The sequence below is a fragment of the Dasypus novemcinctus genome, chromosome X (assembly GCF_030445035.2).
Source record: "Dasypus novemcinctus isolate mDasNov1 chromosome X, mDasNov1.1.hap2, whole genome shotgun sequence".
NCBI classification, from domain to species: Eukaryota; Metazoa; Chordata; class Mammalia; order Cingulata; family Dasypodidae; genus Dasypus; species Dasypus novemcinctus.
The window spans coordinates 16,667,519-16,694,488 of NC_080704.1; the positions used below are offsets into that span (position 1 = coordinate 16,667,519).

The 26,970-nt window shown below is 40.2% G+C and overlaps 1 protein-coding gene across 2 annotated transcripts in view; it reads right to left on the reverse strand.

Annotated features, from left to right (window-relative positions):
• FANCB (FA complementation group B) overlaps positions 1–26,970 on the reverse strand; it is a 214,778-nt gene that overhangs the window by 85,360 nt on the left and 102,448 nt on the right. Inside the window, exon 10 of one of the 2 annotated variants that reach the window (XM_058292099.2) lies at positions 11,570–11,782. The exons of the other annotated variant lie outside the window; for it this stretch is intronic. Coding sequence (XP_058148082.1) covers positions 11,735–11,782 — 48 coding nt within the window. The 3' untranslated portion in view covers positions 11,570–11,734. Of the gene's footprint in view, positions 1–11,569; positions 11,783–26,970 lie in introns of those variants that run through there. 2 annotated transcript variants of the gene reach the window in all.

Here is a 26,970-nt window from a genome sequence, read left to right on the forward strand (position 1 = left end):
AAGGGAAAATTCACATATATATGGAGATTAAACAACACACTCTTAAATAATCAGTGGGTCAAAGAAGAAATTTCAGGAGAAATCAATAAATATCTCAAGACAAATGACAATGAGAATATAACATATCAGAACCTATGGAATGCTGCGAAGTCAGTGCTGAGAGGAAAATTTATAGCCCTCAATGCTTACATTAAAAAAGAAGAGCTAAAATCAATGACCTAACTACACAGCTGGAGGAACTAGAAAAAGAACAGCAAGCTAATCCTAAAGCAAGTAGAAGGAATGAAATAACAAAGATCAAAGCAGAAATAAATGAAATTGAGAACAAAAAAATAGAGAAAATTAACAAAACCAATAAGTTGGTTCTTCGAGAAGATTAGCAAAATCATAAAAACCCTTAGGTAGACTGACTAAGAAAAAAGAGAGAAGATGCACATAAATGAAATAAAAAATGAAAAAGGGAACCTTACTACTGACCCCACAGAAATAAGGGAGATCATAAGAGGATACTATGAACAACTTTATGCTAAAAAACTAGACAATGTAGATGAAATGGAAAAATTCCTAGGAATGTACAAACAACCTACACTGACACTAGAAGAAATAGAAGACCTCAAGAAACCAATCACATGTAAAGAAACAGTCATCAAACAGCTCCCCAAAATGAAAAGCCCAGGACCAGACGGTTTCACAGGTGAGCTCTACCAAGCATTCAAAGAGTTAATACAAATTTTACTCAAGTTCTTCCAAAAAACTCAACAAGAAGGAACGCTACCAAACACATTCTATGAAGGCAATATCACCCTAATACCAAAGCCAGATAAAGATATTACAAAAAAAGAAAATTACAGACCCATTACTCTAACGAATACAGATGCAAAATCCTCAATAAAATAACTTGCTAATTGAATTCAAGAACACATTAAAAGACTTATCCATCATGATCAAGTGGGTTTTATACCAGGCATGCAAAGGTGGTTTAACATAAGAAAATCAATCAGCATAATACACCACATTACTAAAGCAAAGAAGAAAAATCACATGATCTTATCAATTGAGGCAGAAAAGGCATTTGACAAAATACAGCATCCTTTCTTGATAAAAATACTGCAAAAATAGGAATTGAAGGAAATTTTCTCAGCATGATAAAGACCTATGTGAAAAACCCACAGCTAACATTGTACTCAGTGGTGAAAACCTAAAACTTTCCTGTTGAGATCAGGGACAAGACAAGATGCCCACGGTCACCACTGTTGTTCAATATAGTGCTAGAGGTTCTAGCTAGAGCAATCAGGCAAGAACAAGAAATAAAAGGCATCCAAATTGGAAAGGAAGAATGAAAACTTTCACTATTTGCAGATGATATGATTGTATATCTAGAAAATCCAAAAAAATCTACAACAAAGCTGCTAGAGCTAATAAATTATTTCAGTAGACTGTCAGGATACAAGATCAATATGCAAAAATTCTGTGGTGTTTCTATACAGTAATAATGCATAATCTGAGAAGGAAGTCGGGAAACATTCCATTTACAATAGAAACTAAAAGAACCAAATATTTAGGAATTAACTTAACCAAGGATGCAAAGCACTTGTTTTCAGAAAACTATAATGCATTGTTAAAAGAAATCAAAAAAGACCTAAATAATTGGAAGAACATTCCATGCTCATGGATCGGAATACTAAATATCATTAAGATGTCAATTCTACCCAAATTGATATACAGATTCAATGCAATCCCAATAAAAATTCCACCAGCATTTTTTTTAAGCAAATGGAAAACACAATTATCAAATTTATCTGGAAGGGTAGAGGCCCCAAATAGCCAGAAACATCTTAAAAAGGAAAAGTGAGGTTGGCGGACTCTCACTTCCAGACTTTAAATCATATGACCTAGCTACAGTGGTAAAAACAGTATGGTATTGGCATAAAGATAGATACATAGACCAATGGAACTGAATTTATGGTTCAGAAACAGACCCTCACATCTATGGCCACGTGATTTTTAACAAGACTGTCAAGCCCTCCCAGTTGGGGTGGAACAGTTTATTCAACAAATGGTATTGGGAGAACTGGATATCCATAGCCAAAAGAAAGAAAGAAGACCCCTACCTCAAACCTTATACAAAAATTAACTCAAAATGAATCAAAGACCTAAATATAAAAGGAAGTACAATAAAGCTCCTAGAAGAAAATGTAGGGGAACATCTTCAAGACCTGGTGGTAGGTGGTGGATTCTTACACCTTACACCAAAAGCACAAGCAACAAAAGAAAACATGGATAAATGGGACCTCCTCAAACTTAAACATTTCTGTGATTCAAAGGACTTCATCAAGAATGTGAAAAGACAGCCCAGTGGATGGGAGAAAATATTTGGAAGCCACTTATCCGATAAGAGTTTGATTTCCATTCTATATAAAGAGATCATACAACTCAGCAATGAAAGAGCAAGCAGTCCAATTTAAAAATGGGCAAAAGATTTAAATAGACATTTCTCCTAAGAGGAAATACAACTGGCCAAAAAGCACATGAAAAAATGTTCCATATAACTAGCTAGTAAAGAAATGCAAATTCAAACAACAATGAGATATCATCTAACACCACATGGAATGGCCATTATTAAAAAAACAGACAACAATAAGTGCTGGAGAGGATATGGAGAAATAGGAACACTCCTTCATTGTTGGTGGGAGTATAAAATAATGCAGCCTCTGTGGAAGACAGTTTGGTGGTTCCTCAGGAAGCTAAATACAGAACTGTCATATGATCCAGCAATTCCTCTACTAGGAATATGTCCAGAATAACTAAAAACTATGATACGAACAGACATCTGCACATCAATGTTCATAGCGGCATTGTTCACAATTGCCAAAAGATGGAAACAACCCAAGTGTCCATCCACCAATGAATGGATAAACAAAATGTGGTGTATATATATATGATGGAATATTATGCTGCAATAAGAAGAAATGAAATTGGGACATATGTGATAACACGGATGAGTCTTGAAGACATTATACTAAGCGAAGTAAGCCAGGCACAAAAGGACAACTATAGCATGGTCTCATTAATATGAACTTAATACAAATAATAAACACATGGAATTAGAACCTAGAGTAAAGGTGATAAGGAGATAAGAGGAGGGTTGAGAAGAACTATGGATGCTTAATGCACGTAGAAATTTTAATTAACTTGACTGTAAAAGGGTGGAGATGGATGGAGTTGATAGTAACCGTTATAGTGAGTAACAACTGGTTTATAAATGGGATTGTGACTGAAAAAGGTAGTCTGGGGAAATAAATGTCAATAGGAAGAAAGCTAAAGAATAATCTAGGGACTGAATAGCACAGTGAACCCAGAGGCGGTTGAGAATTGTGGTTAAGGGTACAAATACAAGAAAGTCCTTCTGTGAGCTAGAGTATATGTACACTACTGCAGGGTGATGGGAATATGGAGAAACATGGGAAAACTGAAATTGGTGTGCCCTATAGACTGTGGTCAACAGCAATACTACAATATTCTTGCATTAATGCCAAGCTATTCTGTGTTGATAATGGAGATGTATGGAAAAAGTGTGCCAAATGTATGCTATGGACCATGATTGGTGGCAATAGTCTGATGATATTATCTCGTAATCTGTAACAAATGTTCCACCAGGAAGTGGAGTTGTACGGGAAATCTACACATCTGTATGATTGTTTTGCAAGTTCACAATATCTATAACAAAAATACATTAAAAAATAGTATGGATTGGGGGAAAAATACATCAAATGTAAGACAAGGACTATAGTTGGTAGAAATATTTTGACGATGCTCTTGTATAGTTTGTAACAAATGTTTCACACTAATGCAAAGAGTTGGTGGAGGGGTGATATATGAGACCCCTGTGTGATGTTACGTATATTTATTTTGTAAGTTCACAATCTTACTATACACTTATTGTTTATGTGTGTTCATGTATGAATGATATACTTCAATTTTTAAAAAGTGAAAAAAAAGAAAAAAGTAATCTCTCGGCAGTGGTCTTTGGGACTCACTGAGTTATTGCCATCCTTATGAAAAGAAATCATTTAAAAAATATACAAAGAGAGAAAAAAAGAAAACTATGAGCTAAGTAATTTTTTGTGGGTGTGTTCCATGTTACAGATGTAGAACCTGGAATTTAAAGTGGGTAAGGAAATTGGTAAAGCCACACAGCTAACTCCAGAACCCTTGACTTAACCTCTCGGATATACTGCCTTAGGCTGTCGAAGGGAGTCCACACTTTCACAAGGAGATTTTATTTGCTTCGATCATTTTATCTAGAAAAACCCACATATATAAAAGCCATTGTTCAGCAGGACATTATTTCCTCAGAAAAGATAAATTGAAACAAATAAAAACAACAATTAATAATGGCACATAATAGCACAAGGAATTATGACAATGAAAGTAATTTCAGTTTAATAAAATTCACTCCCAGATTTACAACAAAGCAACAGGGAAGAATAAAGGTTGTCTTTTCTTGGTTTTATGATGAGTCATCACACTTCATCACACTCAATATTTGGAAATAGCTTTGATAGAGTCCTTCACCTTATAGTCTATAATATCTGCAAGATGACTGCTTACTAAATGGTTGGTGAGTAGAACTCCTTGTGCCCTGTTTTTTCAATAGCATTAATGCTGCAGTTATCGCTGCTGTGTTAAGAATCAATGTAGTGAAGAGATGAGATGTGGAGGCGTTTTTGGGACTTGGAGTTGCCCTGGATGGTGCTTCAGGGGCAATCACTGGACATTGTAAATCCTCCCAGGGCCCATTGGATGGAACGTGGGAGAGTATGGGCTATGATGTGGACCATTGACCATGAGGCGCAGAGATGCCCAGAGATGTACTTACCAAATGCAATGGATGTGTCATGATGATGGGAGTGAGTGTTGCTGGGGGGGGAGTGGTGGGGTGGGGGTGGTGGGGTTGAATGGGACCTCATATTTTTTGAATGTAATATTTTTACAAAATGAATAAAATTAAAATAAAATACAAAGGCGGCTTAACAAAAAAAATATATATATATAAACCATAATGTAAACCAAAAAAAAAAAAAAAAAGAATCAATGTAGTGAAGACAAAGTTCAGTTAGTCATTAGGTTTGTGATATTGGAAAAGTTATGAAATCCCTCTATGCCTCAGTTTCCTTACCATGTAGAGATATTGTGAGGATTAAATTAGATGGGTATATGTAAACAATCTAGCACATTCTTTGACACATAGACCTGTACTATTATGAATAAATTTTAGACATCCCTCTACTAGACTGCATAAGAGATAGAAGCATACATGCTGGTCTTTAAGCATGCACACATTCATTTGTTCATTCAACACAAGTTTGTTGAATGCCTACTATGTGCCAGGCACTGTTTTGGTGCTTGGGATATATCAATGAACCAACCAATCAAAAAAAAGATCCTTGCCATTATGAAGCTAACAATATATTGATTCAGTATCTACTCTGTGGAATACAAAACCCATTTATTACAAATTTAAATGGGACATCTTCCCTGTCCTCATAAAGTTTATATTGCATTATTTTAAGAGCATTCAAAATATTCTGAAAGGGAATGGCATTTATTAACAAACGAAAGATTCCTGGCAACTGGAATTAAAAATGTTGTGGTGGGGAAGCTAATTTAGGTATCACAGAATCTAGGTTCTATACCTATCTCTGTCTAAATTCTTGTATTACTATTATACTCTCTGAACTTTAGTTTCCTTACCTGCCTAATGGGAGTAGGGTCTCTCAAAAGTATTTTAGCAATAAAGTTATTTTATCCATATGTCTATTATAAGTACACTAGAAAAACTGACCAACTTTATGGAACTAGAAAAATATATTTCATAGTTAATATCATAAGCATAGACACTACTACCATGCATAGCTTACACTGAGATGCAGACATAAGGGGGACTACTTAGTTTTTCTAGTGAAGATAACAAATGCAGATATTTGGAATGCTTCAACATCAGAGTTTGAGATAAGGACGTAATACCAGCAGAGTGTTGATAGTTTATTTGAGAGGGAATCCCAGGAAGTTGTAGTTGTCTAAGTTTGTTAGGGCTGTCGTATCAAAGTACCACAAACCGGGCGACTTAAAACAACATAAATTTATTGTCTCACAGGTCTGGAGGCCAGAAGTCTTAAATCAAGGTATCTGCAGGACCATGCTTCAATCATAGGGAAGGTTCCGTTCTATGCTTCTTCTAGCTTCTGGGGGCTTGCCAGCAATCCATGGCATTCTCCCTTCCATCTCTCTCTTCTATCTGTGTCCTATTTTCTTTTCTTATAATAACACCAGTCATATTGGAATAGGGACCACCCCAGTTTCAGTTTGGCTTCCTCTTAAACTAAGAACATCTTCAAAGATCCTATTTCCAGATAGTATCACATTCATGGAAATGGGGGTTAGGACTTGAACCTTGAACATATCTTACTTTGGGGGGAGGGGCGCACATCAATGCATAACATGTAATAAAAGAAAATGGATAGTGAGACCGTGAAGGAGATAGCCGATGATAGGGTGCATACTGGTCTTGCCGCTCTAGCAATAAGGATCTGGTCCCACCAGTATTTCTAAGAAACAGCCAGAATGTCTCCCAGAATTGCTCATCCAAACAAGAGGAGGCAGGGGCATATTTCCACTGGGTCCCATCCCTGACTGATTAAGTATTGCTCCCAAGGGTGTCACAGTCTCACCTTCTAATCCCAGCTGTCTTCCACAACTTTGGCTTTGAGAAGGCTATGGGACAGAAAGCACAGTGTGAGTTTAAGGTAGGACAGACACTGTTGTGGCAAGTCTGAGCACGTGAGGAACTGTGAGATACAGCTGCATCTGGAATTAGACATGGGTAAGAGGGGGTGTTCTGGGTACCAAAGACATCTGCTGCAGAGCCCATGGAAGGTAGACATGCTGGGGCTGAGAAATTATTCCATTGTTTTCAGCTCCCCTAAGGAAAGGCCAGAAAGCTACAATCTGCAATGGCTAGGATAGCAATCTAAACTGTCACAAGTTTAGTTCTCTATGTTCGTTATATTTGAAGCAATGATAAATATTTCTATTCTCTCAATTGTTAATATACTACTTCTTCCTAAGGCAGGCTTGAGATCCTATATCCTCTTTAATATGAACCAAGTACATTTGTAACACAACTGGTAAAGAAACAGCCTGAACAATTAAAAACCACAGTAGGGGGGGTACTGGGTTCCTGGCCAGTGGTGCTCTGTCGTGGTCCCTAGGGGAGCAGCGACAGTCTCCCAGGTACAGTGGTGGGGACCGGGAGGGAGTGAGGGTTCAACAGTGAGCCCCTGATACTAATGACTATGCTTGTGAGCTGATAAACCCAAAATAATAACAAGGCCTAGAGCAACTTTGTGCCTGGGAATTTCCTTCTGTCAGCCTTCATGTTACTCAAATGTGGCCAGTCTCGAAGCCAAACTCAGCATGTAAATGCAATGCCTTCCCCCCAGCGTGGGACATGACACCCGGGGATGAGCCTCCCTGGCAACGAGGGACCACTATCAACTACCAACTGATGATGCAACTGGAAAATGACCTTATACGGAAGGTTCAATGCGGATCAGCAGAATATCCATGTCTACATAAAATACCATGACTTTAAAATGCTGTTTGACCTAAAGTAAGGGGGAAATGGAAAGGAGAAATGAGTTTATATGGCTACGAGTTTCTAAAAAAGAGTCTGGAGGCTGGCAGAAGGTTTGCCCTCATGCACAACTGAGCAGAGTCAGAGAGACAGATAAAGCAGATACAACCCCCAGATATTGGTTCCTTTGAGGGCTAAAGAGACCCATGGGAGTTATGGTCATGGCCGATGGGGTTAACTACCAGGGCAGATGGCCCCTCTTTGGAAATGGTGTTTATGTGTGATGAATCTGGACTCAGATGGGATCTCCCTTCATAAGACTTTCATGCTAATGTGCTGGAGGTGCAGTTAATGTTGGGGTTTAAGATATATTTAGGGGATTTGAATCTCTGGACTGACAATGTGATAGCCAGATCCTGAGCCTCAACAGACTCCAGCACCTACAATCTGATTTATTGGACTTACCACACTCAGCTAAGATGGAGGTGAAGAAGGACAACCACCACACCATGGAGCCTAGAGTGATTACAACTGAAAATGGGAGGATTGCATCCAGCATCCAGGTGGAATCTGAGCCTCCTCTTGACATAAAGGTGCAATGGACACAACCAATCCAGTGTCCACATAGAAGAGGTGGCATTGGATTGGGAAAAGTGGACATAATGGACAAAGGGTATGGGGAAAGGCAGGAAGAGATGAGAGGTGGAGGCGTCTTCGGGACATGGAGCTGCCCTGGATGGTGCTTCAGAGGTAATCACCGGACATTGTAAATCCTCACAGGGCCTACATGATGGAATAGAGGAGAGTATGGGCCATGATGTGAACCAATGTATATGAGGTGCAGAGGTGCCCAAAGATGTACTTACCAAATCCAATGGATGTGTCATGATGATGGGAACGAGTGTTGTTGGGGGGGGGAGAGGGGGGGTGGGGGGGTGGGGTTGAATGGGACCTCACATATATATTTTTAATGTAATATTATTACAAAGTCAATAAAAAATAAAAAAATTAAAAAAAATAAAAATAAAAAAAGAGATAATTACAAAAACCATAAAAAAAAAAAAAAAAAAAAAAAAAAAAAGAAACAGCCTGATTTCCAGAACAGCTTCCATCCCTCCTATGGTGAGAATGATAAAAACAAAACCAAAAAGAGGATGATAACTGTGTTACCCTAAAAATCTTACGTTTATAATCATAATATTTTATATTGAAAAGGTTTAAAAATCGATTGAGTTCTCTAAAAATGTGTCATAGAACTGCCAAGGAAATTGAGAACATAGGTTTTGCCTGAAATTTGAGATTCTTTAACTGGGTCAGCAATATCTTGCTAAAAGCACTGCTTTTTCTCTCAGAAACTATTTTGTACTTTCCTTCCAAAAGCATCAATCTCAAAAGAAATATGTGCACGAATTAAAAAGATATTTTCAAGACCATGAATATGTCTGATGGGAAGAAAAAGCAGTGCTCTGCATGGAAGCCGGCACTTTCTAATGCCCTACTTTGGTTAGAATCTGGTTCTCCCTCTCTACCTGGCTGACCTGTCTCTCCCTGGAGCTAAGCAGTTTCTGGGATGAATATATATATATATACATTGACTCCTCCAACTGAATGCAGGGACTTGGTTTCAAAATCAGTGCACCATTTTACAAAATTCAAAATATTGTCACATTTTAAGGGCTTGTAATCTGTTGAACTAAGTTGGAATCAACCTGGAAGTCTCGTCATCAATAATATTTCCACTTATAGTACTGTAAATTTAAAAAGGAAGCATGCCATTTAGGTTTTATGTTGCTGGGTGATGAATTTAAAGTGCTGCCTTTCTTTAGCACACATTCTCATTATCTCTAAAATACTTTGTGAGGAGCGGGTGTAGCTTAGTGGTTGAGCACCTGTTTCCCATGTACAAGGTCCCATGCTCAATCCCAGGTATCTCCTAAAAATAAATATAGGAAATAAAATAAAATACATCGTAACACAATTTTTTGTCTCCCTTTCAGAAAATGTCCAAAGTGGGAGGCAATTTAAGGCATTAGATTTATTTTATGGAAGACATTTTATTATTACTATTTGGAGATTTTATTATGATATCTTTATTACTTTATATAGTCTCCTTCTTGTGCTTTGAATTTACAGTTTTAACAATGTCCCATGCCAAATAAAACATAAAATGAAAGAATTTGGAAGGTGGAAACATTTCTTTGTTTAATAAGTTAATGTTTTTTGGTAGCCAGGAAACGCCAAAGCCAGGCTATAGAAAATCAGAGGAATTTGTGGCTACTTCTACATTTCTAAGTGACATGATTATAATTTGCACTGGTGTTTTAGTGGGGTATGATTTAATTAATTCATCTCCAATATTTACCTGTCAGAATTTATCTTTACTTCAAAAAAGCAACTGAATTTTCAATTTCTCATTTATTTGTAAAAATTTATTAAGGATCTTCAAAAGTTGGATTAAAAATCTGTAATATGTTTTTTGTGATCTATGTATCTTAAAATTTTTTTTTAAAAATCTGTAATGTATTAGACCACAGAGAGGAATGAAGCACTGACACATGCTACAACATGGGTGAACCTTGAGAACATGCTAAGTGAAAGAAGTCAGTATTGAAAGACCATATACTATATGATTTCATTCACATAAAATGTCCAGAATAGGCAAATATATAGATATAGAAAGTAGATTAGTGGTTGCTTAGGGTTGATGGGGATAGTGAGATTGGGGAGAGAGGGGTAATAGTGAAATGCTATGGAGTGTCTTTGGGAGTAATGAAAATGTTTTAAAATTACTTGTGGCTATTGTTACATAACTGAAACTACTAAAAACAAATTGCATTATATGCTCTAGGTAGGTGAATTGTAAGGTATGTGAGTTATATCTCAATAAAGCTGTTACCAAAAAAAATCAAATTAAAGAAAAAATTTTTTAACAATATTTTATGTTTAGGGAAGTAGGAAATTTAATGACACCCTAATTCTGTAATGTTTGAAGTTATACATTCATTAAGCAGAGATCAAATACTGAGTTAGACAAGGGGAGAAAAAAGATAGACACAAAAATCCCTGCCCTTTTTCAAATATGGGAACCAAGCAGGGTGATGTATGAGTTTTCTTTTTTGAAGTAGAGCTATACATAATGTGCTCTGATTTTATAAAGGATATATCAGTTTGAAGGAGTCAGGAAGTCAGAAAAAGCTTGGTGGAAGAAGTGATATTTGGGTTGAAGGAATCAGGATGGAAAGTGTAGAAGTGGAGGAGATGATAAAAGAGAAGTTAGCTATGGAAAACAAGGCTGGAAAGCTAGTTTGAGGCTAGTGTGAAATTGGAAGGATCAATGATGTTATTAACCATCTTGATTTGCTTGAGTTTCCATTTTATCCAGGGAATTATAAAGAAGAAACAGAGATTAACTGAAGCAGGTTGACATACCAATAATCCTTTGAAGTATTGATAAAAAAAAACCCTGCCCCAACCTGGGAAGAAGAACTGTAACAAAGAGTTCAGGCTGACACCAGCAAAGTCTACTGATCTTCACCAGATGGCCACAATCTTACACCAACATCCTGCTTGCTAATCAACAAACTGGGCCTCAAGGACAACCTTCCTGAGCAGTCCACAGCCCCCATAGTCCATATAGCTCATGGAACACAAGTACTAACCAAAATTCATGTCCCCTTTATCCCTCCCCATCCCCCACACCTTCCCTTTGTTTCAAGAAGCCATATAAGCTGCTCCTCCAGCTCACTCCTTTGAGCAGAAACCTCTTGGTGCTGCTCCTGCATTAATGCAACTTTAGCTCAATAAATTTGCTCTGTACCTCCTTTTTAAGTCTGTTTGTTTTGTTTTCAGTATAACATTACTTGGTGTCAGAAGTGGGATCTAAAGGCGGGAGCCTGGATAACACCTCCAATGGCTCAGAGACAAGCACAGTACCTGCAGGAATCATTTGTGTTCTCTCCTCTCCAAGTTTGTTGCCTGGCTCACTCAGGTAACCACCCTTGGATCTTTGAACTCCCACCACATTGCAGTTGAGGTCAAAAGCAGTTTGTTTAGCTAAAGTCTGGTCAGGTCCTCTGTCACAGACTCTGTTTTCAGCCATCAGGTAAGAGAGTTCCCTTCTGTTTCTGTTTCTTTACTGTTTCTCTCCTGTTGGATGGGAACAGTCAGTCAGTCAATTCTCAAGAAGGACCTCCACAAAGGACAGCCATTCATTTTATGTTTTCTAATTTTGGGCCCACTTCTTGATCTTCTCTAACTAAATGCACAAAATTAACACGTGATGACCCCAAAATTTACCTGGCCTCAATGGAGATGTTTTAGTTGTTCTAAACTTAATTATCTTAGGAAAAAGTTGAGCTCTTCAAAAGGTTCCACAAGCTCCCTGAATGGGATGGACTTAATAAATGGCTTTTAGAAGCCAGCCAGTATGAGCACAAAGACCAATTAGAGTCTATTAAAGAGAAAATGAGAGACCTGAAACCTGAAACTCATGATCTTATAATAGACCTTAAAACAAATCCATGACCTTGTGAAAGATTTTAAAGTAGAAACTCAAAACCTTTGTGAAAAGACTGAAAGTAAAATCTGTGGCTTGGATTCCATGCCCAAAACTTCTAAACTCCTTTACTCCCCCTTTGCTAAGCTTGATCATCTTCCCCCTCCTTTTTTTTTTTTACACTTTTGTAATTAAAGTTAATAGATCACAAAGAACGTTACATTAAAAAACATTAAAAAAACAAAAAACATAAGAGGTTCCCATATACCCCACTCCCCACCCCCCGCCCCATCTGTTTTGGTAAATTGTATTTTTTGAAGATGTATACATCACAAAAAATGTTACATTAAAAAATATAAGAGGTTTCCGTATGCCCTGCACCCCTATACCCCATTCCTACCACACCAACAACCTCCTCCATCATTGTGGCACACTCATCACACTCGGTGAACACGTTTATCCCTGAAGTTAACCCTGCTTGCACTAACAATGTTCCTCAGTTTCCCTTTAAAGTCAAATCCCGCACTGTTTTTCATTTTGTTTTGTTCTGTTTTCTCTCTCTTTCTCTCTTTTATTAAACTATGGTACATATATATATATAACGTACAATTCTCAACTTTCTGAGGAAATGCCAAACTATTTTCCACAGCAGTTGCACCATTTTACATTCCCACTGAAATGTGCTAGGATTTCTATTTCTCTGCGTCTTCACTAGCACTGATATTTTAATTTTTAAAAAGTACCAGGTATTCTAGGGGGTGTGAGGGAGTATCTCATTGTGGTTTTGATTTGCATTTCCCTTATGGCTAATGATGTTGAATGTCTTTTTGTGTGCTTATTGGTCATTTGTATATCTTTGGACACTGTTTAGATGAAGAAAATAAAATTAAAGAAGTGTCCTGTTATACCTATGTTTCACGAACTCAAAGAGAACCGGCCAGTTTCACTAAGAGCCTCCCCAATCCCTGTGAAGACCCAGCTAGCTTTCACCAGCAATTTGAAATTCTTTGTCTCATGTATAAGCCAGGTATCCCTGATGTCTTTTAATTAGCCCAACTTGCTGTTGGCCAAGGGCATGCTCTCCTCTGGTTCACTATTGGAGGCATATCTGATGTTCAATCTTATCTTAAACAACAATGGACCCCCAAGGAGCTTTGGGACACAGATCAGAGTATCACAAAAATTTTTTTGACATTTTTTTAAAAAATTAAAGTTAATAGATCACAACGAATGTTACATTAAAAAACATAAAAAAAACAAAAAACATAAGAGGTTCCCATATAACCCACTCCCCACCCCTCACCACATCATTTTTGTAAATTGTATTTTTTGAAGATATGTACATCACCAAAAAATGTTACATTAAAAAATATAAGAGGTTCCTGTATATCCCCCCACCCCCCACCCCACTCCTCCCACACCAACAACCTCCCTCATCGTTGTGGCATACTCATTGCACTTGGTGAACACATTTTGGAGCACTGCTGCACTACACAGATAATAGTTTACCCTGTAGTTCACACTCTCCCCCAGTACATTCAGTGGGTTATGGCAGGATATATAAAGTCCAGCATCTGACCCTGCAATATCATTAAGGACAACTCAAAATCCCAAAAATGCCCTCACATCACATCTCTTCTACCCTCTCCCTGCCCTCAGCAAATACTGTGGCCATTTTCTCCAACTCGATGATAAAATTTCTTCTATTACTGTTCACAATAGTTTTATAGTAGAATATCAGTAAGTCTACTATAGTCCATATTTTATTCCTCCATTCTGTGGACCCTGAGATGGTGATGTCCTCTCCACCTCTAGATCAAGAGGGGGCCTAGATTCCACATGGATGATGGATGCAATTCCTCTGCTTACAGTTGTAGGCACTCTTGATTCCCTGGTGTGGTGGTTGACCATCTTCACCTCCCTGTTAGCTGATGTTAGCTGACCTGGGTAAGATCAATGAACCAGAGAGTAAGAGTCACCACTCTGCTGAGGCTCAGGGCCCAGCTGGCTCATTGGCAGTCTAGAGATTCAAGTCTCCTGAGTATGCACCATCCCTAGCGCCAATCACAGGTTCAGTAAAAGTGACAGAAGAGGCATGTGTAGAAAAGTCACATCTGAGTCCAGCTTCATCACACTCAGGAGCACAAATTCCAAAGTAGGGTCCTCTGACATGGCACAGAGCTCCAAATCCATCTGCCATGACTATATACCCTGTGGATCTCCATAGCCTTCAGGAGAACCAGTACCTAGGGCTGTGTCTACTTTGGCTTTTTCTGGGGTCCTGCTGAAGTATACGTAAGCACAACCCCTCTGATGACCTCCAGACTCTTTTTGGAAGACTCTTAGCCATATAAACTCATTTGTCTTGGCCATTTCCCCCTTTTATTCAAGGTCAGATAGCAGTTTTTAACACTTGATCCAACATGTAGACTGAAATATTCTGCTGGTCTGAGTTGACTCTTTTATTTGAAGTCTCTTTCCAGTTGCTTCTCCAGTTAGTGATTCATAGTAATCCCTCGGCACCAGGGAGGCTCATCCCCAGGAGTCATGTCTCATTTTGGGAGGAAACAAAAATTTTATTAGACAATCCCCAATGTCTTCCCTCTACCCTTTGACCTCTCAAAGGTCTGTGCCATAAAGCAAAAGGAAGGGGAATCTGTCTAAGAATATTACTCTCGATTCACTGAAACTGATGATGCAAACTCAGGACTCAATCCTCACTGTTCAGGAGCTCTTATTAATTACTACTCCATGATTTTAGAAGGCTTCCATCCTGAACTCTCTACTCTGATCAAGTGCAATGTTGCTGACTGGCAAACTCTTGATACTCAAGCCCTCTTTCAAACCATTGCTCGATTTCAGGACTCCCTCAGTTTGGAACAAAAAAAAGAGAAAAACTAAAGTCCTGTAGCTGCAATTAATTCAACCTCAGTTTTGGCATGATCAGGGCTACCTCCCTCCCATCCCCAGAGCAGGAGCCTGTCATTACCCCAAACTTTCCAGCCACTGGAAAAATGAATGTCCCCATAAATAGCACCAACAGGGGTTTTTCAAAAATCCTCCTCTACCAGAAATCAGCCAGATACCTCCACGATTCAACCCTGCTTTCTCAGCATGAGGGTGCTCCAGGGAAATTGACATCTATGTGGGTACTACCATCTCAGCCACTCATCTTGAGCTCATTCCAATGACTATTTGTGGTAGCCACCTTTCCATCCTCACTGACTCCAGGGCTACTCTGTCTGTCCTAAACTCTACTTTATTGCCCTGAGAGTCTCCCTAGAGTACCATGCTTTATATTGTTGTGGGGATTGTCAACTGTCATTTCTCCATGCCCCTCTCTAAACCTTTCTCATTCATACTTGGAGGCCTTACTGGTACTCACCCCTTTCCCCTCACCTCCCACTCTGATACCTGTCTCTTAGGGCTTCATTCATCTATCGATTTTCAAACAAAAGAAAGGATTTCTTTAACAGTTGTGAGACTCATCTCAAACTCCCTCTTGCTCTTTAATCTGCACACATTTTTTTTTTAAGATTTATTTATTTATTTAATTCCCCCCCCTCCCCTGGTTGTCTGTTCTTGGTGTCTGTTTGCTGCGTCTTGTTTCTTTGTCCGCTTCTGTTGTCGTCAGCGGCACGGGAAGTGTGGGCGGCGCCATTCCTGGGCAGGCTGCTCTTTCTTTTCACGCTGGGCGGCTTTTTCCTCACGGGCGCACTCCTTGCGCGTGGGGCTCCCCCACGCGGGGACACCCTTGCGTGGCACGGCACTCCTTGCGCGCATCAGCGCTGCGCATGGCCAGCTCCACATGGGTCAAGGAGGCCCGGCGTTTGAACCGCGGACCTCCCATATGGTAGACGGATGCCCTAACCACTGGGCCAAAGTCCGTTTCCCCTAATCTGCACACATTTAGACTCCCTGGCCCCACCCACAGATTCCCTTGCTTCTGTTCCCTCCATTTTATAGGTTACTGGCTCCACCAACATTGGCCACATCCTCAGTGCCCACCCAATTATCATCCAAGTAAAGACCTGTATTTCCTTCCCCTTGCTCCTACAATACCCCCTAAGTCCAGTGGCAATTGAAGGAGCCAGACCCATAATTCAAAATATACTTGCTAAAAACAACCCTGAGTTTTATCATTCCTTGCACCAGTCTGTGCAACAAACCCATCTTCCCTGTGCAAAAATCAAACAATCCTGGATGGCAGCTTGTCCATGATCTCCATGCCATTAATGCTATTGTTATACCTAAAGCATTGGTTTTTCCCAATCCACATATGCTCCTTAATCTAGTCCCCCCTGAAGCCAAATTCTTTACTTGCATAAACCACTGTAGTACATTCTTCTCAGTAAAGGTTTCATCTGAAAACCAATATATTTTCATATTTACCTGTAATAATCAGCAGTATACCTGGATTGTACTTCTTCAAAGGTATACTGAGGCCCCCTCTTACTGCTCCCAAGTACTAAAATAACATCTTGCTGACATTTCTTTTTTGTAATCAACTCTGCTCCAGTATGTCGATGATCTACTCTGTTCCCCTTTTGTTATTCCTGCATTCAATATTTCCTAAAACTACTAATCGCTTTAGTGTCAAAAGGGCACAAAGCTTCTAAGGAAAAACTTCAGTTTGCCCAACCCTCTCTTGTGTTCCTTGGTCATATGGTCTCCTCTCAAGGATTCTCATTAGACCACTCTCACCTCAAGGCCATCCTTAGCTTCCCCCAGCGCACCACCAAATGAGAACTCCACGTGTTTCTTGGGCTCTCTGAATATTGCTGTGTGTGGTTCTCCTCCTTTTCTTCCATTCCCTGGCCTCTTTACAATTGCCTCAAAAACTCCCAACCTGAACCTTTCCACTCTCTGACCCCACCCTTTCAGCTTTCCAGTCTTGCAGCAAGTACTGTTAAAACCCCCTTCCCACTTGGAGTTGTCCTGGGTGGTGCTTCACGGACAACTGCGGGACATTGTAGATCCCCCCAGGGCCTACTGGATGGAACGTGGGAGAGTGTGGGCTATGATGTGGACCATTGACTATGGGGTGCAGCGATGCCCAGAGATGTACTTACCAGGTGCAATGGATGTGTCATGATGACGGGAGAGAGTGTTGCTGTGGGGGGAGTGGGGGGTGGGGGCGGTGGGGTTGAATGGGACCTCATGTTTTTTAATGTAATATTTTTAAAAAAATGAATTAAATAAAAACATTTAAAAAAAAAAACAAACCCCTTCCCTAGGGTTTCCTATTTACTCCCTCCCCTTCCAGCTGTTTGCAAATAAAAAGGAGAGAATGCACGTGGGGTATTAACACAAATAACTGCTGATCATTATTACCCCATGGCTATTACAGCCAGACCTTGGATTCTGTAAATTGGGACTTTCCCTCCTGCCTACACGCAGTCATTGCCACTAGGACTTTCGCTCATGTAGTCTCTGAGGTAAACCCTAGACTCAGCTCTCACAATTTTTGTGTCTCCTACCATAAAGACTCTGCTAAACAGCCATCATACCCAGCATTTCTCTGCAAGTCACCTGGCACACCTAGAAACCTCCCTGGTGAGCAACCCTAATATTTCAATCAAGCACATTAAGACTCTCAACCCTGCCACTTTCTTCCCTGATTCGCCCACCAAAGATGACTGTGAGCCCTATAACTGCATCATCCTTCTCAACTCAGTTGTCAGTCTAAGACTGGACCTCAGTAAACCCTCTGAAAGGTCTTGTTCGCAGACAGATCCTGCTGTTATAATAAAAAGTGTCATCTAGTTGCAGGATATGGAATAACACCCTCCTCTGAAATCAAACATGGTCCACTACCTAAAGCTTCCTCAGCTCAAAAGGCAGAACTCACAGCAGTTATGCTGGCCTGCCACTCTGCAAAAAAGTAAAGCAGTTACCATTTACATGGACAGTCACTATGCACTTGGAGTAGGCCACAACTTCGGCATGCTCTAGAAACAGCGAGGTTTCCTTATGTCCTCTGGCCAGCCCATCAAAAACAAGCTTTGGGTAAGTGAATTTTTCCAAAGTCTTTTGCTCCCCAAGCAGAGCTGATTCAGAAGAAGCCCAAGGAAATGTGCTATCAGAAACAGCAACTCGTCAAGATGAACCTAGTGAACTACTAGAACATGCCAAACCAGCCTGCCTTTTCCCTCCACACTGTGCCAATGGTCTCCCAAGGGCCATACTTAAATGACATTGTGTAAGCCCAGCAAACTACGCTTGCCCTAGACCTCAAAAATCTGGAGAGCCAAGGGGGACATAAAAATCCCCACACTGGACTTTGAGAGGGCCACAAGGGTCTATTCATCCTTCCAAATGTCCTCACTCACCCATTGATGACTCACCTTCACACTCAAACCCACTGGGCTCCTAGTAAGTTGAAAATCCTACGAGAAAGTATTGGTGGGGAAATTTTAAATCTGCAGCTCAAGAAGCAGCTGCAAGCTGCTGCCTCTGCCCTTGAAATAACCCTGCTCAACCCTTTGTGCCTGCCCCCAAGGAAGTTCCCGCCACCTCAAGGGCCTTTTGAGATCTGACAGATCGACTTCATTCAAGTCCCTTCCTGTCTGGGATATAAGTATTGCCTTGTGATGGTCTGTATGTTCTCTCAGTAGGTAGAGGTTTTTTCCTGTAAGACAAGCAACTGCCACATCCATAGCCAAAATTTTGTTAGAGAAAATAATCCCCTGGGGAGGAGTTTCTCAAGAAATTCATAATGAACATGGCACCCATTTTACAGGGCAACCCCACTATAAACTTACGTAAACTTAGCCCATCCTGCAGTGCCTCAACTGTGCCTATCAGCCCCAATCATCAGGACTAACTGAACACACCAATGGCCTAATGAAGACACAGCTAGAAACACTTACTGAACAATATTCCCTCCCTGGGTTAAATATCTTCCCCTAGTCCTCGCGAATTTATGGGGGCACCCTTTCAGCCCTCACCAACTTTCCCCTTATCCAACAGTTACTGGCAGACCCATGCCCTTATTTCCCTGGTCAGAAACTGCCAAAGTTACCTCCTCACTGGCTACCTATTACCAAAAACTCTCACAAACCCTTTCTGAACTCCACAAAACTGTTTGAGTCTCTCTCTACAGATCTCCCCAAATCTCCACTGCCTATGCCACCAATGATTGGGTATACTAGAAATGGCATCTCCTAAAATAGACTTAAGCCTGGGTGGAAGTCCTTCTTACAACCCCAACTGCTGCAAATCTTCAAGGAATCAACTCCTGGATTCACCTATTGCACCTAAAACCAGCCTCATCCCCGAAGAAGACCACTGAATGCATTGGAGACCTGACTCAGCAAATCCACAGGGTCCAGAAGCAGCCAGCATCTGATGCAACAGCTCTACCAAAACTCCAGAAGTAGGCTAAGTACACTTAAAATTCCTTTTCTCTTTTCTTAACTAATGCATAGTTCTCCCCTCTCAGACGGACCCTCTTGACTCTGTTATCTTCTCTTCCCTGCTGTTAAACTCCACTGCCAAACAGTCATCTTCCCTAATTCCATTATCTAACTAAAATGACCTCTACACTATTTCTTTGCTTCCTCCTCTGTCTTTCCCAGGACTACAACTGGAAAAACAACTTTATCCTTAACATGTCCCAAATGATCACTTTTGGGCTTAATCTCTCAGACTGCTGGGTTTATCATAACAACCCTCAAGTAATGGGTCCAGGCTTGCAGGTCACTGATGGAGGGCTTGGAAATGAGGCTGAAACTTGAAAATACTGAAGAGAGAAGAGTTTCAACAAGACATTTGGTGGATACATTACAATAAAAATAAAAGATCATAAAATATGGATTAGAGTGAATTTACTGGTATTCTACTATTGAGCTATTGTGACTAGTAATGGAAGAAACTGCAGGATTGATCTGGAGAAAGAGGCCATGGTAGTTGCTGAAAGCAGGGAGAGGGAAGAGGAGATGAGATGTGGGGGCATTTTTGTCCTAATAATATTGTCCTAAATAATATTGCAGGGACAGATGCTGGACATTATATATCCTGCCATAACCCAGTGAATGTACTGGGGGAGAGTATAAACTACAATATAAACTATAATCCATGCAGTGCAGCAGTGCTCCAAAATGAATTCACCAAATGCAATGAATGTGCCACAATGATGAAAGAGGGTTATGATGTGGGAGGAGTGGGGGGGTGGGAGGTGGGGAGGTGGGAACCTCTTATATTTTTTAATGTAACATTTTTTGTGATCTATGTATCTTTATTTTAAAAAAGACAATTTAATAAAATAAAATAAAATTTAAAAATAAATAAATAAAAGGTCAAGATACTGAGTACCTAAAAGGCAGGTATTTCATAATTTATATTGACAGCAGACTAATGCAACATTTCTTAAGACTGACTACATCGGAATCACCTAGTGTAGTAGTAATCTATTGTTGTATAACAGATTATCACAAAATATAGTATGTTAAAACAATAAATATTTATTATCTCACATATTTTTTTGTGGCTTAGGAATTTGGGAGTAGCTTTCCTGGGGGTTCTGCTTGATGTTTCTCATGAGACCAGTCAATATATCTTTCAGGGCTATAGTCATCTGAAAGCTTGACTGGGGCTTTCAAAATGGCTACTGCACATGGCTGTTGACAATAGGCCCCCATTCCTTGCTGCCTATTGGTAGAAGGCCTCAGTTCTTTGCCAGTAGGACTGTCTCTAGTGTCCTCACAGCATGGTAGCTGGCTTCCTTAGTGTGAACAATCCAAGAGAGAAAGCCAGGAAGAAGCCTCTGATAAATAAAAACTGAGGGAGTTCATTACCACAAGACCTACCCTATAATCAATGCTAAACTCTTAAACTAGTTGTTTAAGAGTATGTTATTTAAGAAAAAATAAACAAACAAACATAAAGAAAAAAAAGAGCCTGTTACCTAAATTCCACTAGTTGTGAGATTTTCCTTTCTCCCTTTGTTACTGACTTGTAGTTTTATCCCATTGGGGTTGGAGAATATACATTGTATGATTTCAGTATTTTAAAATTTATTTAGACTTGTTTTGTGATCCAACAGATGGTTTATCCTGGAGAATGATCCATGTTCACTTGAGAAGAATGTCTATTCTGTTGTCATTGGGTACAGTGTTCTTCATGTGTCTGTTAGGTCTAGTTGGTTTTGTGTATCATTGAAGTCCTGTACTTCCTCATTGATCTTCTGACTCAATGTTTCTCCATTATTGAGAGTGGTATTTTAAAGTTTTCTACTATTAATGTAGAACCATTGATTTCTCCCTTCAAATCTGTCAGTATTTGCTCTGCTGTCAGATGGATACATATTTATAATTGTTACATCTTCCTGTTGAATTGCTGCTTTTATCAGGATAAAATGACTATCTTTGTCCTTTGTAACTGTTTTTAGTTTTCAAGTCTTTTTTATCCAATATTAACATAGCCACCCCAGCTCTCTTTTGTTTACTTCTTACGTGGTATATTTTTTCCCATCCTTTCACCCTCAGCCTACTTGAGTCTTTGAATTTAAGGTGCAGATAGCATAGAGTTATGCTTTTTTATCCATTCTGCAAATCTCTGCCTATTGACTAGAGAGTTTAAAACATTTACAGTCACTACAGATAATACAGGATGTTCTTCTGCCATTTTGCTATCTGTCCACATTCTTGTCTTCTTCGTTAGTGTTTTCTGTATTTTTAATTCTCTTCCTTTGGATACATAATCCTGTTTGTCTTGTACTATTTTGTTGCACACTGTATATTTTAATACTTTAAAATGTTATCTCTTGGATTCATTCCCTGGGATGTCTGTTTCCTAGTTTCATATCCAGCTGGTGATGAAACAGTGATTTTCTTGAGCTTCACCTCTCCTATCAGGAAGGTCTGCCCAAGTCGAATGCATTGTGCAGCATTTTCCCTGTCTTACTGGGCCTCTGTCTTGTCCTGGGCTATTATGGGTTAGTTGTTTTGGAGTTCCCCTGTTTACAGGAGATTGGTTGTACCCTCTGTTTCCAGGGGACAAACCTCCCTCTACTGGGTATCTGAAGCAAGCATTTGTCCCAGACTGTCCACTTCTCTGCACTTTTATACTCTTTTCAGTGTTTCATGCTGCTTTTGACTGAAAGGCAAATTCTGGGAGGAGGATCACTCTAGGGAGGACTTTCCCAAATCAGTCTTTCCCAGTCAAAACAGGGCCAGGGACCCACAGAGGGAGTGCAGACTGGCTCCAAAGTGCCCTGTAGAGGGGATCAGGAAGGGCACCAAAATCTTCTCTGATGGCTCCCCAAAGCTGAGCTTTCCTGCCCAGCCCAGCACATGTAGCCCTTTAGCTAACTCCTCCCCCCCTCCCCAAGCCTGGAGGAAGTGCTGCATCTTTAAATCTCCACCACCTCTGCCCATGTTTTGGGAGGGTGAAAACAATGGCTGCTACTACCTTTGTTCGGGGTGCTTTGAAACAATAGCTGCCTTCATAGTTGGGACCCAGTGATCCAAATTCACTAATCAAAAGTTATAATCTGTGATCAGCCATGCCCACTCCTGTTCTAGGGGAAGAGGAGTTTTATGTCTTGTTCTGTCACCAACTGCTAGTCAGGAACTGGATCTCATCATGGCCTGCTGAGTGAGTGAGGAATGTGCACCAGTAGCCACAGTGCAGAGGGAGCAATTTACAGTTCTTTAGCATAATTTATCATCCCCTTTCTCTTGCTCTTCCCTAGATGCTGTACAGTGTTCTTCTGGCTTCTGGAGTTTCCAAATAGTTGTTTCAGACAGTTCCTCCCCATTTAATAGCTGGTTTGGTAGAAGGTCTGAGTCCTGGAGCTCCCTACTCTGTCATCTTCCCTGGAATTCTGCTTTCATCCTTTCTTTTCTTTTAAGGTACTGGTTAGTGGGGATTGAACCCAGGACCTTGTATATGTGGGAAGCCGGCACTCAACCACTGAGCCACATAGGCTTCCCTGAGTTGGATTTTTCATTTGTTTTGCTTGTTTGCTTTTTGTTTTTTCAGGAGGCATCAGGAACCAAACCCAGGACCTCCCATGTGGGAGGAGGGTGCTCAACCACTTGAGCCACATCCACTCCCTACTTCCGTTCTTTCTGATCTCTAATTTCCTCACCTCCCCTCTCTTGATAGAGAAAATGCCAGACAATATTTTTGCATGCAAAATCCAATGGAATATGCAAGTGTGTTCTCCTGACAAACATCACTGCTCATTAGTAAGGGATTTGAATTCTGCACAGCTTTGTTTACACACTCATCTGCTAATTGGCAGTCATTTTGATATGCACAATTAATGATCCTGTGGTGGAAATCACCCAAGCAGAAGCACCCCATTGATTAGACTGACCACAGTGTGGCTGCTGGAAGACTTCTCAAAAGGTACAGGTGTAGCACCATTCCAAACCCCATGACATTTCTAAAGTCCCCATGACCTAAGTTGCTGGGACCTTGACCATGCCAGTCTTTGTGTCTGTGCTGTGTTTGTCAGGCAACTGTAATTCAGCTCTTAAAGATCAGGATATGGCTGCATTGCACAATTCTTTCAGCTCTTTAAAATGTGAGCAGTTCTAGTCATCAGTTTGACTGAGCATCAGCCCCCCTCTCAAGCAAATGTCTACAGTTAGGGCCTCTGGGCATGATGTGCATAAAAGGGAGGAAGTTACTCAAACTGTAGGCTATAATCCATTGTTGAACTGTGAAATCACTTTAAGGTTTGTAACCAGAATTGTGAAAAAAATAAAAATAGAATAGGATCAACTGAACAAATAAAATGGAAAATATCAGAATGTCTGATACGTAATAAAGGTAATCCTTTATTGTTTCTTATTGTTTTTTCACTTGTGGTGTGTGTGTTTGTGTGCCAGGTCATTGCAAAAGAATATATCCTTCTGGGGGTCATGTTAAAAATTTTTGAAATGTATAGTTCTATGTCATGATCATGATTTCCAAATTTCCTTCAGTATAAAAATGACCACTGGCCCCATGACCAGTAAAGGTAGCCATCCCTCCATTTCTTTTTATTAATTCCTATGCCCCTAGGCCAAGAGCAATGGGGCCTGCTAGAAACAAATGAATTCCAAAGTCTCAGGTCCCCAGGAAACACAAAGCAGAAGGGATAATGGGCAATAAGAGACGAGTTGTGGCTTAGTCTCCTTTAGTAGCTCAGTGATTTCCTGGAGCTACTTTACTTGCCTTGACTTCTTCCACTATTAACTCAGTCACTTGCCTTGAATTCCTCCACTATTGTGTGTTCAGTGCTGGGTCTTGGGCTAGGTCCTGGGGGACAGATGAATTCCTCCATAAGGTTCTCCCAAACTGACAGCAAAGACAGATGTTTAAGATACTATCATGGTAATGCAATATCCCAAGTGCTTGGTGTAGGTGGAGTTAAGTAAATCAGAATAGCTGGTACCAAGGTTAAGATGTTTTAAAAGATAATTAGGAGGAGTGACATTATAAATATGACAACATAAGACATACACTGGAACAGTCTCTGCTCAGAATCAACTCATAAAAGTACAATTCAACTTGCTTAGAAATCTGGAGAAGAAATCTGGACTGCAGAAGGACTCCACAAACACCGACTTGAAGAAAAGGAAAATATTTCTCCAAGACTAGGTAGAAGATTTCAGTCTTAGATCTGCTGTCCAGATCTTTCACCCTCATGCAGTCCCACGCAGCTTGGTAGTCACAAGGAGGCAACACGGTCTGGGTCCCTCCTGCCACAGGTGTAGACTATAGAACCACTTAGAGCAGTGACTTAGAATCCCACACATATCCAGGCACAGGGCTCCAAGTCCAATGAGACCCAGGACAGAAAAGGAGCTGTGGAGTGCTGCATATAATAGGTCTCTGGGCAAGGGGGGTGGGTAGGGTAACAAAAGAGAGACTGCAGCAGAACTGTTGGCAAGAGGTGCATACACTCAATCTAGTCTCTGTTCACTGGACAACCTAAAAGCAATACGGACATTTCTGGATTGATCCCAAAAGGTTCACTGGGGCAGAATACCCTAAAGAGGAAGAAAATGGAAGCAGAAAAGCCTCACAGAAAAAAAGGGGAGGGAGGGACTGAACTTTGTAAGATAGGATAGGTCCCAGAACTGAAAAGTATAAGGAAAAGGAGGCACTGAGTGAAGGAAAGAATTTAACGTAATCATAGGAGATGGGGAGAAAATTCTGTACAAAAGCAAGCAGAACAACTCAAGATTCCTGTAAAAGGAACAGAGGAAAGGAAGCTTTCTCCCGGAGGTGAAATAATTGCAAAAAAGTGCAATCTTAAAAATTATACCATCCATCCAAGGCAAGAATAAGATTAAGAAGAGCTGGGAAAATTTGAGCAGTTAAATACAGGCTATCCTAAAGGTCCAGAATAAGTTGGACCAAGCATCAAAGAAGAGCCTTAACCCAAAGCCAATCAACAATAAAACCCTAGACAAGAGGAAGAAACTGACCTTCAGGATCAGCATAACAAAATAATCAGATGCCTAGATATCAGCAAAAAATTCCAAGCCATACTAAGAAACTTGAATATATGGCTCAGTCAAGGGAACAAATTAAAACTTTAGAGGATACACAGAATTTGTAATGACTAATTAAAGAAGTTCAAACAAATTTCCTAAATGAAGTCAAGGAGATGAAGGAAAATGTGGATTTAGAGCTAAGAGAAATGAAAAAGACATGTGTGAGCATAAAGAAGAATTTGAAAGTTTAAAAAGAAAAATAATAGAAATTATGGGAATGATAGGCACAATAATGGAGATTAAAAATACACTAGAGGGCGGCAGACTTGGCCCAGTGGTTAGGGCGTCCGCCTACCACATGGGAGGTCCGTGGTTCAAAACCTGGGCCTCCTTGACCCGTGTGGAGCTGGCCCATGCACAGTGCTGATGCGCGCAAGGAGTGCCATGCCACGCAGGGGTGTCCCCTGCATAGGGGAGCCCCATGCACAAGGAGTGAACCCCATAAGGAGAGCCGCCCAGCGCGAAAGTGAAGCCTGCCTAAGAATGGCGCCGCCCACACAGAGAGGTGACACAACAAGATGACACAACAAAAATAAACACAGATTCCTGTGCCGCTGACAACAACAGAAGCGGACAAAGAAGACACAGCAAACAGACACAGAGAAAAGATAACCGGGGTAGGTGCGTGGGTCGGGGAAAGGGGAGAGAAATAAACAAATAAATCTTTAAAAAAAAATACACTAGAGGCATACAACAGTCGAAATCATACAGTCAGAAGAAGAGATAGAGAAAAGAACAGAAAATTGAGCAGTGTCTCAGGGATTTGAGTGAAAACATGAAGTGTACAAACATGCAGTGTAGAAGAAGGAGAAAGGGGCAGAAAGAATATTTGAGGAAATAATGGCTGAAAATTTCCCAACTCTTATGAAAGATGTAAATAAATATACATATCCAAGAAGCGCAACATATTCTGAACAGAAAAAATCCTAATAGACCTACTTAGAGACACAAACTAATCAGAATGTCAAATGCCAAAATAAAGGTAGAATTTTAAAAGCAATAAAAGAGACTTGTCACATACATGGGATCCTCAATAACACTAAGTGCCAATTTCTCATCAGAAAGAAACCATGAGGCAAGAAAGCAGTGGTATAATATATTTAAGGTACTGAAAGAGAAAAACTGGAGGCAAAAATTCTTTAGCCAGCAAAAATCTTCAAAAATGAGGGAGAATTTTAAAACATTCACAGATAAATAGAAGCTGAGAGTTTGTCAACAAAAGACCTGCATACAAGAATTACTAAAGGGCATTCTGCAGATTGAAAGGAAAAGACATGAGAGACTGACTTGGAGTAGTGTGAGGAAATGAAGATCTTGAGTAAAGGAAACTAAAAGGGTGA